General features: G+C 36.0%; 1 protein-coding gene across 1 annotated transcript; it reads left to right on the top strand.

Moving 5' to 3' along the window:
* Positions 1–2,111: 2,111 nt before the first annotated feature.
* LOC138321237 (long-chain specific acyl-CoA dehydrogenase, mitochondrial-like) lies at positions 2,112–16,163 on the top strand. Its single transcript, XM_069264760.1, has 9 exons — positions 2,112–2,240; positions 3,703–3,855; positions 4,185–4,215; positions 5,432–5,538; positions 11,195–11,359; positions 11,676–11,907; positions 12,093–12,308; positions 14,247–14,374; positions 14,905–16,163. The coding sequence occupies exons 1-9, from the start codon at positions 2,146–2,148 to the stop codon at positions 15,083–15,085; spliced, it is 1,308 nt and encodes a 435-aa protein (XP_069120861.1). The 5' UTR covers positions 2,112–2,145; the 3' UTR covers positions 15,086–16,163.
* The last annotated feature ends 348 nt before the right edge of the window (positions 16,164–16,511 follow it).

Here is a 16,511-nt window from a genome sequence, read left to right as displayed (position 1 = left end):
CCTTTAGTGAACCAAGGTCTTATTCCAGAAGCCTTGGCCAACATTTTCATTCCCATCATAGGACCTGTGAAAAAAAGAAAGAAACACAAGAATTATTACCAAAGCAAGGGTAATAACAGGTACTAAATAATCCTAACTTGAATTAAATGAGGTACATCATTTACAGAGACACTATCATTCAGATGACTTAATAAATTAATGACATCATTAATAGGAAATTTATACAAATTACATTGAACAAATGTAGGATCCTTGTGTATAAATTTATTTACTCAGAATGGAAATCTGTTTCGGAAATGAATGGGTGTTAAATCACTTGATTTATATGATACCTGTTACCTATAAGAAAGTTAATATTTGAAAGTCTATCAATATTTTTTCATGCATATAAAAAAAATATCAAAGAATTTATTTTCGTCTGTACGTGTAAAGGTGAAGAAATGAGCAAGTTCTGGGAAGACAAAGAGAATCCAAGCCAGTACAGAAAAGAAAGGTATTACTTCAATATTAAAGAAAATCATGATAATTACACAAATAGTTATAATAACACAGATTATAATGATATGCAATATTAGCAAGGTCTATAGTAGCCAATTAGTAACAGTTCCACTATACAAGAAGACACAACACGAATATATACCACAGTCTCCCAAAACACGCACCTCGCACACATACACGCAACACACCGCATACATGGGAGGCCGTCCTTACATAACCCTGGCTGTTAATATGACATTAATTAATCAAACAAACAAACAAACAAGCCAATTAGAAAAGACCTAATTGGTCATTCTACTCACAAAACTTGCAGTATACCTCCAAGTTGTGAGTTTGAATTTGAATTGAATTGAATTGAATTGAATTGAGTTTGAACACTATTTGGAAGAATTGCTAAGTAATATGGAGACTTTTCTTCCTTTCTTTTAGGTGGTGATCACAGCTGCATGGAGACAATATGGATGAGCTCGGTGGCGAGTTTCAAATCTGTCAAGTATGCATGTGTCTAGAACGAATATACGTACCCGGCCTACTATAACTTTCGGCCGGGTACGAATTGGTCCCGATGTGTCGTAGTGGAGCACTGCCTCCGAAAATCACTCGGGCATAGTTTTCTTTACTTTTTGTAGGTTTCCAATTATTTTATGCGTATACATGCATTTACATATTATTTTTGTCCAAAACAAAACATAACTACCATTCTTAATATCTACCGTACCGCTCACAAGACGTCAAAAATCACAATTTGTGGACTTGCCGTATAAATTCCCTTCAGAAAGACATTCATATGTATTATGTAAAAAAAATAATGCCTCGATGAGAATTTGATATTTCATGTGGTTCAGTTTTGTTGCCTAGAAGGTAAGCGATATCAAACAAGTACGATAAAAATGCAAACAAACGTTTTATAATGGTTTGCATAATCATTACTTTGCTCCATTAGCAGTAATAGGCACCAATTGTAGCTCTAAAGACGACACCATTTTCTGTCAAAAAGTCTTTTGAGCTACAATATTGCAGCTAGCATGTGTCATGCAAAATTCAACATTATCTCAGATACCGATCAGACTATTTTCTGCGCCAAATGTGATGAAAGTGATTTTCAAAAGCACTTTCACCAATCTTGTTTGCCATCAAATGTCTGCAGAAGTTTTCAGCAAGCTCAGAATTCTAATTCAATGGAACTGTGGACAGTGTCCGGCCTAAAAAAGGAAGAAACAAATTCAAATATCTGTTACTGATAAGTGACATCATAAAATTGCATATGCTTGTTAAATGTGAATATAATTCAACCAAAGTTGCATAAAATTATTACCTGAGGATATCCTCAGGGATCAGCTTTGGGTTCCTTTTTATTTTAAGTGTATATAAATTATATAACTGATATTGCCACTAGCGGTTGTAATTTTTTTGTAAAAACTGACACAAACAACCAATATCCAAACATCACAGATAAATATTTATTTTTTCAATCAGTCTATGTTTTGTAATGGTAGGTAGGAGGAATTGTACATTAAATAACAAGTAATCTGAACTCACAAACTTTATATCTGACAATTATCATTAGAAATGCGTGGTAGAGGGGAGATAATCCTATGTTATTTACAAGCATTTTCATGACGTTGATGTGTCGGCAGACGATTCAAAATGGCGTCCGTGGTAGCAGGAAAAGCATTTCATCGTGTTTTAAACAAAAGCTGCTTCTTTAGACAATCTTTCCCAGCTGTAAATCAACTGTCTCGGTATGCAAGACATATGGTTTAAACTTTTTTGTGTATTTAAATGCAAGTTTTGTTTGAGAAATACATTTTTTGCTATCAATGTCTGGAGTCGACTGGACACAGGCACCGGCCAGTTCAAAGTCCAAACTATTTGTACTTGCTTTTTAAATCTTATTTTAACTAACCAAAGTGAAATACGCAATGGTATTCCACTTAGGACACATACATTGTGTTTTGTTATATGCGGTGGAAGTGTTTTTGGGTTATACCTTAATTAATGAAGTTTTTATCTGTTTATCTGCAAAAGTTTAAGTCACCAGAGTTTGACGTTCTGCCAATAATATGTAGCATATATATATATGTGTGTTATATGTTAATATGACTGAAGGCAAGGCCTTAATACTAGGGCGCAGCCAGATGTTTCAGTAAACCATTAATTATACAATGTTAAAAAGTTCAATTTATGGAAATAACGGAGCCGACCGAATTTTCTGTTTATTTTTTATTCATATTATTCACACTCTGTCCTTGTCCCCAAACCCCCATTTGAGAAAAAAATCCAGATTTTATTTCTGTAACAGATATTCCGTTTTTGGTTAGCTGATTATATTGAAAGTGGTCTATCACTTGAACGCTTGCAAATAAAGAGCAAGTAGCACTGATCATAACTTTCTGCCGGATGAAGATTAGTATGTTCGTTGGATTATTAAAGCGTTTGAACCGCTTGATTATATAATAAGATGACTTCAAAGCATCGCATCACGCTGATGGGATTTTTTACAGTGGGTAAAACAATGGCGGCCGCAAACTGAAGCTGTCAGTGTGTTGGATTGAATTTAAAAAGATTGTTTTTTGTTATATTTTCGTGTACGTGTTACCTTAGAAGTGCTTATAAAAAGGGCTTCAAACTCCCATTGTTTAATGAATCCCAAGGCCTATTAATGTATATCTGTATATTGAAAAACAATGCCCGAAGCCCTTTGCCATTGTGGATTTTAAGTCACAAATATTGAGATTTGAGAGGCCTGCAACTCAAATGATACCTGCTTGCTTATAAAAAGTACATTCTTAAAAAATATTGAAACACCAAACTTATAAGCATCATGCATGTTGTAAATTAGTTATTTCTCAATGGAAATAAATTAGGTTTAATATAATGACTTTTGTTAGCTACTGTTGTAGCGGAAAAGATATCGACTGAAAAGTCAGTCAAAAGGTGATATCTTTTCCGCTACAACAGTAACTAGTATATGTATGATTCTTTTGTCATGTTTAATCTACCGGTACATATGACCTAAACATATAGACCTAAAATAAATGTTGACTAGAGATAATTATACAAGATAATTTATAAAACCAATAAAATTGATTTTAGAAAAATGAGAATAATATTTTGCCTACAGGAATTGCCATTTAACCAGTCATTAGTACATTTAACCAGTCATTAATTTGTACATGTTCTAATCATAATTTCCATTTTCAGTCATTATGCTGCCGAGTCAAGTCGTCCAGGTGTTGCCCAAGTGGACAACATGATGGAAATTGGTACCAGGTCCATATTCAGTGAGGAACATGACATGTTCAGACAGAGTGTCAGACGGTTCTTTCAGGAAGAAGTGATCCCTAACCATGCTCAGTAGGCAAACATGATTGTTTTGTACTTTTTACATCAAGAGTATAGAGTAATGAGAATTTGACATGTCAATTAAAAACTATCAAATCAGGATTGTTCAAATACAATATAGTAGATAAAATCTTTCTAATCATAATTTGATGTTCATTATCTACTCTATATGAATATGAGTTTATGGTTGAATAATGAACAATAAAAACAAATGCAGATTCACTACCTAGTCCACCAAGATTCAAATATTTAATTATCAAATTTGATTTTCCATATTGATGCATTAGAAAGGATTCTGATGAATTTACCTTTTGTTTTAATGGTGTATGTTGTTATTACAGGTGGGAACAGGATGGCAATGTCAGCAAAGAGGTATGCTGAAGTTTCTTATTATATCTTAAGGTCATCTGAATCTATTGTCATCATGCACCGTCCCTCGTCGTGCGCCGAGCTTAAACTTTTCATTCAAACGACTTCTTCTCATTAACCCAAATGCCCAGGGTACTGATATTTGGCCTGTGGCATACTGATATGAGTGGCTACCAAGTGTGTTCAAATAATGACCTTGACCTTCATTCAAGGTCACAGGGGTCAAATAGGCTAAAATCATTTAAGGACTTGTGAATAACTAAGAGGCCTAGAGACCTGATATTGGGCCTGTGGCATGCTAAGATGAAAAGCTACCAAGTTTGATCAAATGAATGACGTTGACCTTCATTCAAGGTCACAGGGGTCAAATAGACTAAAATCTTTTAAATACTTCTATGAATAACTAAGAGGCGTAGAGACCCTATATTGGGCCTGTGGCATGCTGGGAAAAAGGGCTACCAAGTTTGTTCAAATGAATGACCTTGATCTTCATTCAAGGTCACAGGGTTCAAATAGGCAAAAATCTTTAAATGACTAAGTTGTATTGTGCAAATAGTCAGATGACAGTTAAGGCCCATGGTCCTCTTGTTTTATTATATTTTGATTTAAAACAAGAGAATTTGATTTCAAATATTTTTTTCAAAAATTGCAATCCTACAGTAATAATATACCTGTTGTCATCCTACAGTAATGATATACCTGTTGTCATGTTTAATATGGTGTACCTGTTATTCATTAATTCAATATCAAATTTATGTACATGAATATCCCACAACATGGCGAAAATATCCCCATGAATATCATATAATAAACACAACGCAATGAAGTAACATTTAATGCATTAACTCATTCACCTGAAAGTTCTTAATGAATTATTTAAGCATTGAAATTATAAATCTGAAAATTAATGTTCAATGGTGAAGAAGTTTTTAAAATTCTTGTACTGATTAATTTCAGATTTCCAAAACTTAAATCAGACTATTGATTATGTTGATGAATCAGTAACTTGGGAGATAATTATCAGCTGTTGACATTTTTTGTAATTGGTCAAAACATAACTGAACTAATCACTTCAATAAATTGTTAATAAGATATTTATTTTGATGTGATATTTAATATGTAGGAAATATTTCAAATTTTTGTCACTAGTCTAGCTATGGGAAAAAATTTGATGTGATATTTAATATGTAGGAAATATTTCAAATTTTTGTCACTCTAGCTATGGGAAAAGGCTGGAGAAACCGGAATTCTTGGAGTCAATACGCCTGATAAGTTTGGTGGTATCGGAGGTGATATTCTTTCTGCTGCAATCACATGGGAGGAGCAGTAAGATACTTTTATTTTTTGGTTGAATCAGACACCAAGCATTATTATAATAAATGCAATAATCAGATTTCAATTCTTTATTATTCCATCTTTGCATAGTCAAGTTATCTCCCTTGCTGGTAGGTATCGATCGATTGTGATGTCATTACTTTGCAAGCAAAAATTATATTATTTTCTGTGAAAAAATGTAAGCAAAAATATCAATTTTTAGCCCACCATCATCAGATGGTGGGCTATTCAAATCGCCTTTCGTCCGTGGTCCGTCGTCCGTCCGTCCGTCCTTCCGTCCGTCCGTCCTTCCGTCCGTCCGTCCATCCGTTAACAATTCTTGTTACCGCTATTTCTCAGAAAGTAGAGAAGGGATCTTTCTCAAATTTCACATGCAGGTTCCCCTAGGGCCCTTGTTGTGCATATTGCATTTTGGGATCAATCGGTCAACAAGATGGCCGACTGGCGGCCATCTTGGATTTTGATAGTTAAAGTTTGTTACCGCTATTTCTCAGAAATAACTAAAGGGATCTTTCTCAAATTTTACATGTAGGTTCCCCTAGGGCCCTAGTTGTGCATATTGCATTTTGGGACCAATCGGTCAACAAGATGGCCGACTGGCGGCCATCTTGGATTTTGATAGTTAAAGTTTGTTACCGCTATTTCTCACAGAAAGTACTTAAGGGATCTTTCTCAAATTTCATATGTAGGTTTCCCTAGGGGCCTAGTTGTGCATATTGCATTTTGGGACCAATCGGTCAACAAGATGGCCGACTGGCGGCCATCTTGGATTTTGATAGTTAAAGTTTGTTACCGCTATTTCTCAGAAAGTACTGAAGGGATCTTTCTCAAATTTCATATGTAGGTTTCCCTAGGGGCCTAGTTGTGCATATTGCATTTTGGGACCAATCGGTCAACAATGATGGCCGACTGGCGGCCATCTTGGATTTTGATAGTTAAAGTTTGTTACCGCTATTTCTCAGAAAGTAGAGAAGGGATCTTTCTCAAATTTCACATGCAGGTTCCCCTAGGGCCCTAGTTGTGCATATTGCATTTTGGGATCAATCGGTCAACAAGATGGCCGACTGGCGGCCATCTTGGATTTTGATAGTTAAAGTTTGTTACCGCTATTTCTCAGAAAGTACTAAAGGGATCTTTCTCAAATTTTACATGTAGGTTCCCCTAGGGCCCTAGTTGTGCATATTGCATTTTGGGACCAATCGGTCAACAAGATGGCCGACTGGCGGCCATCTTGGATTTTGATAGTTAAAGTTTGTTACCGCTATTTCTCAGAAAGTACTTAAGGGATCTTTCTCAAATTTCATATGTAGGTTTCCCTAGGGGCCTAGTTGTGCATATTGCATTTTGGGACCAATCGGTCAACAAGATGGCCGACTGGCGGCCATCTTGGATTTTGATAGTTAAAGTTTGTTACCGCTATTTCTCAGAAAGTACTTAAGGGATCTTTCTCAAATTTCATATGTAGGTTTCCCTAGGGCCCTAGTTGTGCATATTGCATTTTGGGACCAATCGGTCAACAATGATGGCCGACTGGCGGCCATCTTGGATTTTGATAGTTAAAGTTTGTTACCGCTATTTCCCAGAAAGTACTGAAGGGATCTTTCTCAAATTTCATATATAGGTTCCCCCCCAGGGCCCTAGTTGTGCATATTGCATTTTGGGACCAATCAGTCAACAAGATGGCCGACCGACTGACGGCTATATTGGATTTTGATAGTTAAAGTTTGTTACCGCTATTTCTCAGAAAGTACTAAAGGGATCTTTCTCAAATTTTACATGTAGGTTCCCCTAGGGCCCTAGTTGTGCATATTGCATTTTGGGACCAATCGATCAACAAGATGGCCGACTGGCGGCCATCTTGGATTTTGATAGTTAAAGTTTGTTACCGCTATTTCTCAGAAAGTTTTGAAGGGATCTTTCTCAAATTTCACATGTAGGTTCCCCTAGGGCCCTAGTTGTGCATATTGCGGGACCAATCGGTCAACAAGATGGCCGACTGGCGGCCATCTTGGATTTTGATAGTTAAAGTTTGTTACCGCTATTTCTCAGAAAGTACTTAAGGGATCTTTTCTCAAATTTCATATGTAGGTTTCCCTAGGGCCCTAGTTGTGCATATTGCATTTTGGGACCAATCGGTCAACAATGATGGCCGACCGGCGGCCATCTTGGATTTTGATAGTTAAAGTTTGTTACCGCTATTTCCCAGAAAGTACTTAAGGGATCTTTCTCAAATTTCATATATAGGTTCCCCTAGGGCCCTAGTTGTGCATATTGCATTTTGGGACCAATCAGTCAACAAGATGGCCGACCGACTGACGGCCATCTTGGATTTTGATAGTTAAAGTTTGTTACCGCTATTTCTCAGAAAGTACTGAAGGGATCTCTCTCAAATTTCATATTCATGTTCCCCTTGAACCCTAGTTGTGCATATTGCATTTTGGGAGTGATCGGTCAACAAGATAGCCGACCGGCGGCCATCTTGGATTTTGATAGTTAAAGTTTGTTAACACTATTTCCCAGAAAGTACTGAAGGAATCTTTCTCAAATTTCATATGTAGGTTCCCCTACGACCCTAGTTGTGCATATTGCATTTTGGGACAGATCGGTCAGCAAGATGATCGACAGGTTGCCATCTTGAATTTTGATAATTGAAGTTTGTTACTGCTACATATCTCAGAAAGTACTGAAAGGATCTTTCTCAAGGTTCATATATAGTATGTAGTAAAAGTTTGAAAAGCAGGGAAAAGATCCCTCTTTCTGTTGTCAGACATAGATCATTCTTTGGTGGGCGCCAAGATCCCTCTGGGATCTCTTGTTCTCTGAGAAAATTATGTTGCTCTCATAAAAACATGATGTAACTAGCTATCAGAACCTACATTCAAGGTCAGATAACTGAAATATGCCAGTACAGAACAGACAACATATTAGATCTCAGAATCCTGTTTACCATAGTTAGTTTTGTCTTTGTGATTGTAATCTCATAACTTGAGTTCTGTCACTAAATATAACTAAATAGCATTAGAGCTTCATACATCTTCATAGAAGCTTACTTATGCTGACCACATGGTATTTAATACACTTGAAAAGAAAACAGAAAAAAAACAGTATAGATTGTTGTCTTTTATCTGCACGATTAACTGCTTTAATCAAACATAGGAATAGTCAGACAAAAATGTTAATGCATTTTTAGCCCACCATCATCAGATGGTGGGCTATTCAAATCGCCTTTCGTCCGTGGTCCGTCGTCCGTCCGTCCTTCCGTCCGTCCGTCCGTCCTTCCGTCCGTCCGTCCGTCCGTCCGTTAACAATTCTTGTTACCGCTATTTCTCAGAAAGTACTAAAGGGATCTTTTTCAAATTTCATATGTAGGTTCCCCTATGGCCCTAGTTGTGCATATTGCATTTTGGGACCGATCGGTCAACAAGATGGCCGACAGGCGGCCATCTTGGATTTTGATAGTTAAAGTTTGTTACCTCTATTTCTCAGAAAGTACTGAAGGGATCTTTCTCAAATTTCATATGTAGGTTCCCCTAGGACCCTAGTTGTGCATATTGCATTTTGGGACCGATCGGCGAACAAGATGGTCGACAGGCGGCCATCTTGGATTTTGATAGTTAAAGTTTGTTACCGCTATTTCTCAAAAAGTACTGAAGGGATCTTTCTTAAATTTCATATGCAGGTTCTCCTAGGACCCTAGTTGTGCATATTGCATTTTGGGACCGATCGGCGAACAAGATGGTCGACAGGCGGCCATCTTGGATTTTGATAGTTAAAGTTTGTTACCGCTATTTCTCAAAAAGTACTGAAGGGATCTTTCTTAAATTTCATATGCAGGTTCTCCTAGGACCCTAGTTGTGCATATTGCATTTTGGGACCGATTGGTCATCAAGATGGCCGACAGGCGGCCATCTTGGATTTTGATAGTTAAAGTTTGTTACCGCTATTTCTCAGAAAGTACTGAAGGGATCTTTCTCAAATTTCATATGTAGGTTCCCCTAGGACCCTAGTTGTGCATATTGCATTTTGGGACCGATCGGTCAACAAGATGGCCGACAGGCGGCCATCTTGGATTTTGATAGTTAAAGTTTGTTACCTCTATTTCTCAGAAAGTACTGAAGGGATCTTTCTCAAATTTCATATGTAGGTTCCCCTAGGACCCTAGTTGTGCATATTGCATTTTGGGACCGATCGGTCAACAAGATGGCGGACACGCGGCCATCTTGGATTTTGATAATTAAAGTTTGTTACCGCTATTTCTCAGAAAGTACTGAAGGGATCTTTCTCAAATTTCATATGTAGGTTCCCCTAGGGCCCTAGTTGTGCATATTGCATTTTGGGACTGATCGGTCAACAAGATGGCTGCCAGGCGACCATCTATGATTTTGATAGTTAAAGTTTGTTACCGCTATTTCTCAGAAAGTACTGAAGGGATCTTTCTCAAATTTCATATGTAGGTTTTCCTAGGACCCTAGTTGTGCATATTGCAATTTGGGACCGATCGGTTAACAAGATGGCCGACAGGCGGCCATCTTGGATTTTGATAGTTAAAGTTTGTTACCGCTATTTCACAGAAAGTACTAAAGGGATCTTTTTCAAATTTCATATGCAGGTTCCCCTAGGACCCTAGTTGTGCATATTGCATTTTGGGACCGATCGGTCAACAAGATGGCGGACACGCGGCCATCTAGGATTTTGATAATTAAAGTTTGTTTCCGCTATTTCTCAGAAAGTACTGAAGGGATCTTTCTCAAATTTCATATGTAGGTTCCCCTAGGGCCCTAGTTGTGCATATTGCATTTTGGGACCGATCGGTCAACAAGATGGCTGCCAGGTGACCATCTTGGATTTTGATAGTTAAAGTTTGTTACCACAATTTCTGAGAAAGTACAAAAGGGATCTTTCTCAAATTTCATATGTAGGTTCCCCTAGGGACCTAGTTGTGCATATTGTGTTTTGATACTGAATTGTCAACAAGACAGACGGCCATCTTGAATTTTGGTAGTGGAAGTTTGTTACCGCTATTTCTCAGAAAGTATTGAAGGGAATTCAAGCAAATTCCATACATAGGTTCCCCTAGGGCCCTAGATATGCATATTGCGTTTTGGGACCAATCAGTCAACAAGATGGCCGTCTGGCAGCCATCTTGGATTTTGATAGTTAAAGTTTGTTATTGCTATTTTTAAAAAAAAGTACTGAAAGGATGTCTCTCAAATTTTATATGTAGGTTCCCTTAGGGCCTTAGTTGTGCATATTGCATTTTGTAACTGATAGGTCAACAAGATGGCTACACGGCCGCCATCTTGGATTTCATTGTTGAAGTTTGTTGCCACTATTTCTTAGAAAGTGCTGCAGCGATCTGTCTCAAATTTTATGTGTAGTCGTGTTTGAAAAAGTTTGAAAAGCAGGGAAAAGATCCCTCTTTCCATTGTCAGACATAGATCATTCATTGGTGGGCGCCAAGATCCCTCTGGGATCTCTTGTTTTTTTTTGTCCTGACATACCAAAAAAGTGAGACCGTTTTATTTGATCCTTATGATTCATGTAAATATCTTATGATTCTTAACTAATTACAACTTTTCTGTATTAAAAAACTGACTTTATACTTAGTCTATTTGTTACATTGTACATATACTAAACATGTTCACAGGAGTTACGCTAACTGCTCTGGGCCGGGATTTGCCCTCCACTCCGACATTATAATGCCTTACATCACACACTATGGTACACCAGAACAGATAGAGAAGTTCATCCCTAGAATGACCGCTGGAACCTGTATTGGTGCTATCGCCATGACAGAGCCAGGAGCTGGAAGGTAAAATTATATACCAACATCAAACGCGATCATTTCACTTTTGGCTCATCGTGAGTCCAGGATGCACAAAACTTTGAAAGACCCATGTAATTCCTAGAAATATGACACTTTCACAATGATACCAATTGTTTTTGATGATATACAAAGTAGATGAAAATAACTCTTGAAATATATCTTATATCAATCAATAATCAAACTCTGAAAAGTTGAGGTGTTTGAAAAATAACTTAATTAAGTCTGACAGGCTTAGCATTTTGCCTAATTGACACAATGAACTTTTACTAAATGTTATATTATTTTCTGTCTGTGTCGACAGTGACTTGCAAGGAATCCGAACCACTGCTAAAAAGGATGGAGATGACTATATTCTTAATGGCAGCAAAGTTTTCATTACCAATGGCTACATGAGTGATGTTGTAATAGTTGTGGCCATCACAAATACAGAAGCTAAGTCAAAAGCTCACGGCATCAGTCTCTTCCTTGTAGAAGAAGGAATGCCTGGGTTTAAAAAGGGGAAGAAGTTACACAAGATTGGCATGAAGGCTCAGGTACCACATTTTGATCCATGATTATGAGATGTTATTTAAGATTAAATTAGTTTAAATGCTACACATGTTTAAGCATTTAATAGTACAAAAAATTTAATACACTTGGTCAAAACATTTTACTTATAGTTTTAGTTTATTTTATGGGGCGACAAAATAATCATGGAAGATTTTGAATTCTCTTATAGGATACAGCAGAACTTTTCTTCGAGGATGTCCGTCTGCCCAAATCAGCCCTCCTTGGAGGAGAGAATAAGGGATTCTACCTTTTGATGAATGAGCTACCCCAGGAACGTCTTCTTATTGCTGCTATGGCCATGGCATCTTGTGAATGGATGTTTGAGGAAACTCGCAACTATGTCCTTGAGAGAAAAGCTTTTGGAAAGACTATTTCAAATCTACAGGTAATTGCTGTAGTTTATAGCTAAACTTTCATGAATTTACTTTCTACTTGTATCTTATTTTTGTCGAAAAATTTGAAAAAAATATATACCCATTACGGGCCGACTTGATTGGGATACACCTTTCACACTTTTGCACCACCTGATGTCATCACAATATATAGCCTCCGAATCAAGTCCTAAAAAAATGTTTAAAAAAAATCTGACGATGGATTTGCATCGCTATGTTGTAGCTTGTTTCTTACACCGAACATGTCATAGTGTGCCGCTGATGAGGTAATTAGACCTCCATATGCTTGTCAGATGATTGTCATGCACAGTTTGTCGTATAAATAATGCTAAAAAATATGCCTAGATACAGTCTCGGTTCTATACTTTCACTTTATATATACAAAGCATTACAGTGTTCATTTTGTAGATATTTTGGTATCACGAAACAACGAAAAAGTAAATACAATTTTCCATTTTATTTTGCATGATCGTATAAAGTTTTGACATGTTAAGTGTAGCGTGAAAATATATTTATTCACTCACGTACATTCTATCATTCATGCCACCATGTTGGTTCCCCTTCTACACCGCCTGCACCACCCCTGTAGGAAGTGTAGACCGTGCACACCGGGTGAAGCTAGATTCTAGATCGGTGTTAGTTCAGTGCAGTCAGTGTACACCGAGCGTCCAAATCTAGTCGGCTCAAAGAGGCAGCAACTTAGGGAGACAACTCTAAAAGTAGGACAAGTTTTATAAAGTAGACAACTCCTGAGGATCTAACTTGTAAATTTCGTCTTGGCTATGAAAAAAGTCTTACAAGGGAAACAACCCCTGAAGCTCTAATTTCTTAGTCAAGTTTTATAAAGTTTGTAAGTGAGAGAACCTTTGAGTTGCTACTGAACCTCATCCTCGATACTTCAGGGGTTACTATCGCTGTCATTGTATTCACGGATTAATGAAATTAACAATGGAATATTGAGGAAAACTAAACCTGTACATGTGAATCCCATAAAATACTTATTGCAATACAGATGTGTGATTTGATATTTAGTGTGTAAATGTAAACTAAGCTTTAAAATCTTAATTTATGTCTTAAAGATGCTCCACCACCGACAGAGCTTAAACAATACTCATCATTTAAACAATAGTTGGTGTTTAGTCGTGTATATATATATGTCTAATAAACGCAAAAACACATATAAAATTATATTATTTTTCTTCTGGTACATGCACAATCGGTGCTTCATTCCATAAAAGACATAGTGCCATGGAAATATTTCGGGATGCAGTTAATTATTTTCGATATTTTTATCTTGATGTAAAATTAGAACCTCAAACGTTTCAATGATGATAATGGTTTAAAGGAAGGTACTTTTGTAACTGAAAAAAACTACTAAATCGTCTGCTCCTGTTTTTGATAGAGAAAATATACAGTTTGTCAGCCATGAAGCGTCTTTAAGTTAAGGGGTAAATTTCTTAGTCAGAATCTGATCAGTGGTTTCTTTTGGCAGGGAGATGATTTGTGAGTGTTATGATGAATTGCAAAATGTGATTTTGGGTGAAGCAAATGTTAATAATCAGAATAAGAAGTATATTCAACTACTTCTTGACCTTCTTATTAAGAATTTCTTGGTTGCCTGCTACTTCAAAACCATAAGAAAGAATATATCTATGTAAATATCTAAATGACACTTTGTATTTGTATTATCACTGTCCTTCCATCTGTTGATTTCTTAGTAACCGTGTTCATAAACATAACATCAACTGTCACGCACAGTTACTTTCTTGATATAACAAGACCTTTAAACCGCTAATTATTGTCACCTTAAGATGATGTGCAATGCCTTGTAATTCAGTAATTTTAGCTTTGTTTTTTTTTTTTAATTTTTTGTTATTTATGTTTTTGGTCCTAAAATATCTAAAAGTTATTTCTTTCTTCATTTTCCACAGACCATTCAGCACAAACTTGCTGAGATAAAGACAGAAGCAGCTGTTGGTCGAGCCTTTGTTGATCAGTGTCTTGATATCCACAACCAACGTGGACTTGATTCCACAATGGCATCTATGGCCAAATACTGGTAAGTTGTGTAGTTTGTATCACACACAACTATAACCTATTAGCTTTAGATAATATAAGTTAAATAGAAGATATGTTGTTGGTGAAAGTCCATCAACACTTGCTAAAAAAATGGGTGTTTTTTTCTGTAGTAAAGTTATATAAAACACTAAAGAGAATAGCATGAATTAGCTTTTGTAATCTATGATTGAGTTAGAGGTAAAGTTAGAGAGGTTATAATGAAAACAAGTACCAGTATGGATATCTGAAGTATATTTCCTATTACTCTGCATTTTGGAAAGTAATTTTAACACTTTTGTTTTCTGTTCTTTTCATGTTGTATGGTAACTCTTGGATATCTCGAATGCTGATGACTGCTAGTGCTAAACATTGTAACATATCATTTACATGTAATGAATGGATATGTGTATGAAATAACTAATAAATGACTAAAGGTAGATATTATCAAGCCTCCAGTATTGATTATGATGGTTTACATCATTTATCTCCGACAACATTTGTTGAAATGGTGACTTTTTCTTTGATTTCCAGGTGCACAGATCTTCAGAACTCCATTGCTACACGTTGTTTACAGATGCACGGAGGTTGGGGATTTATGTGGGAATACCCTATTGCCAGGGCATTTGTTGATGCTCGAGTACAACCTATCTATGGTGGTAGTAACGAAATCATGAAGGAACTCATCGCCAGGACCATCACAACCAAATCTTAAAGTTTTGTGTATAACATTTCCTAAAAAAACGAACAATGAAAGGAATGTAAAAGTGCTGAATAAGTTATTCATTACCTCTTAAAAGTAATTCAATAATAATGTGAATTACCAAAAAGGTTTAATTTTGACATCTGATATGAAAAGGGTGTTGCTAGCAAAATGTCTTCATTCATTTGTCTTAATTCATTTGGTTCTATTAAAATAGTTATCAACTTCTTCACAAAAAATATTGATATCTCATTCATAACATCAAATTGAATTTCATGTCATTCATTGTATCCTCTGAAAACACAGATCAATATTAATCTCAGGAATCTAGTTAATACACTTTGTAATTCAGTTTTCTAGGGTATTAATAAAAACTTTGATAATCAAGGACTTCATGTTTGGTGTGACTACTGTGACGTTATGATATGTAAATGAGATTGAATTGTGTATAAAATGTAAATGAGAATTGAGAATCGCTGTTCATCTTCTCAGCAATCATCTCTTATTTACACATTAATAGTGCTATGTTAATAATGTATGGACCTATAGCTACTTGTTGCAAAACTGCTAGCAATATTGGTGATGAAACTTCAATCTTTTTTTTTATTTCTAAGCCAGTATAATACTTACATTTGCAAGCAAAACCAATCCACTGTGTATTTTGCTACTTCTATACTCCTCAGGAAAACGAATTTATGAAGTCAATCAATGAAACCAGATGAAAAATAACTAGAAAAATGTACATACATGTATACCCTTGTTCTTTGACAGAATGTGGTCTATGTTCTTATCAAAAGGTTGTGAAATAACTTTCACATTCAAAGGCACAAATAAGAAATATAGCTTTCTATGTTAATCATATATAGTGGTCAGCCGCTATCACCAACTTAATTTTTGAAAATACAGTGTACTTTTCTCATTAAACTTAAAATGGTTTTGATTGATTTTATACATTCTACATTATACCAATACTATTGATTACCAATGATCTGTAGAAAGTCTGGTTACACATATTTATACATGTATTATAATTAGCATGTGGTGATTGTTATATTTTCTACAAATGTTGGATTAAAGGATCAAAAACATGCCATTGTGTTCTGTCATACTGATATTGTACCATTATACACATAGATAATGCTGCAGACTCCACTTCCATCTAAAAAAACTTATTTAAAAAATCAATTTCACATGTCAGACCAAAGAATTCAAAATGATACACATTACTTGTACTGTTTGTTATATGTTCTTCTAACAGTCGAGGTAACTTGAAGAAGATTGGAGTGAGAAAACCAACCAATTAGTTCTACGGTTGGTGCCTGGTAACTAAGCCACATACGTTTTAGACTTGAGACCAGAGGTGGAGAGGTACCATGTAGTTATTATACGATTTTCAAATCAATGTAAAATAATTGCCTGTAATACTACTTTACATATT

The sequence above is a fragment of the Argopecten irradians genome, chromosome 4, assembly GCF_041381155.1.
Source record: "Argopecten irradians isolate NY chromosome 4, Ai_NY, whole genome shotgun sequence".
In the NCBI taxonomy this organism is placed as follows: Eukaryota; Metazoa; Mollusca; class Bivalvia; order Pectinida; family Pectinidae; genus Argopecten; species Argopecten irradians.
This window is presented reverse-complemented; position numbering and strand designations above follow the sequence as displayed.

Coding starts and splice junctions, on each gene's coding strand:
- LOC138321237 (XM_069264760.1), top strand. CDS start 2,146: ATGGCGTCCGTGGTAGCAGGAAAAGCATTTCATCGTGTTTTAAACAAA. Junction 4,216..5,431: donor ATGGCAATGTCAGCAAAGAG/GTATGCTGAAGT, acceptor TTGTCACTCTAG/CTATGGGAAAAGGCTGGAGA. Junction 12,309..14,246: donor AGACTATTTCAAATCTACAG/GTAATTGCTGTA, acceptor CATTTTCCACAG/ACCATTCAGCACAAACTTGC.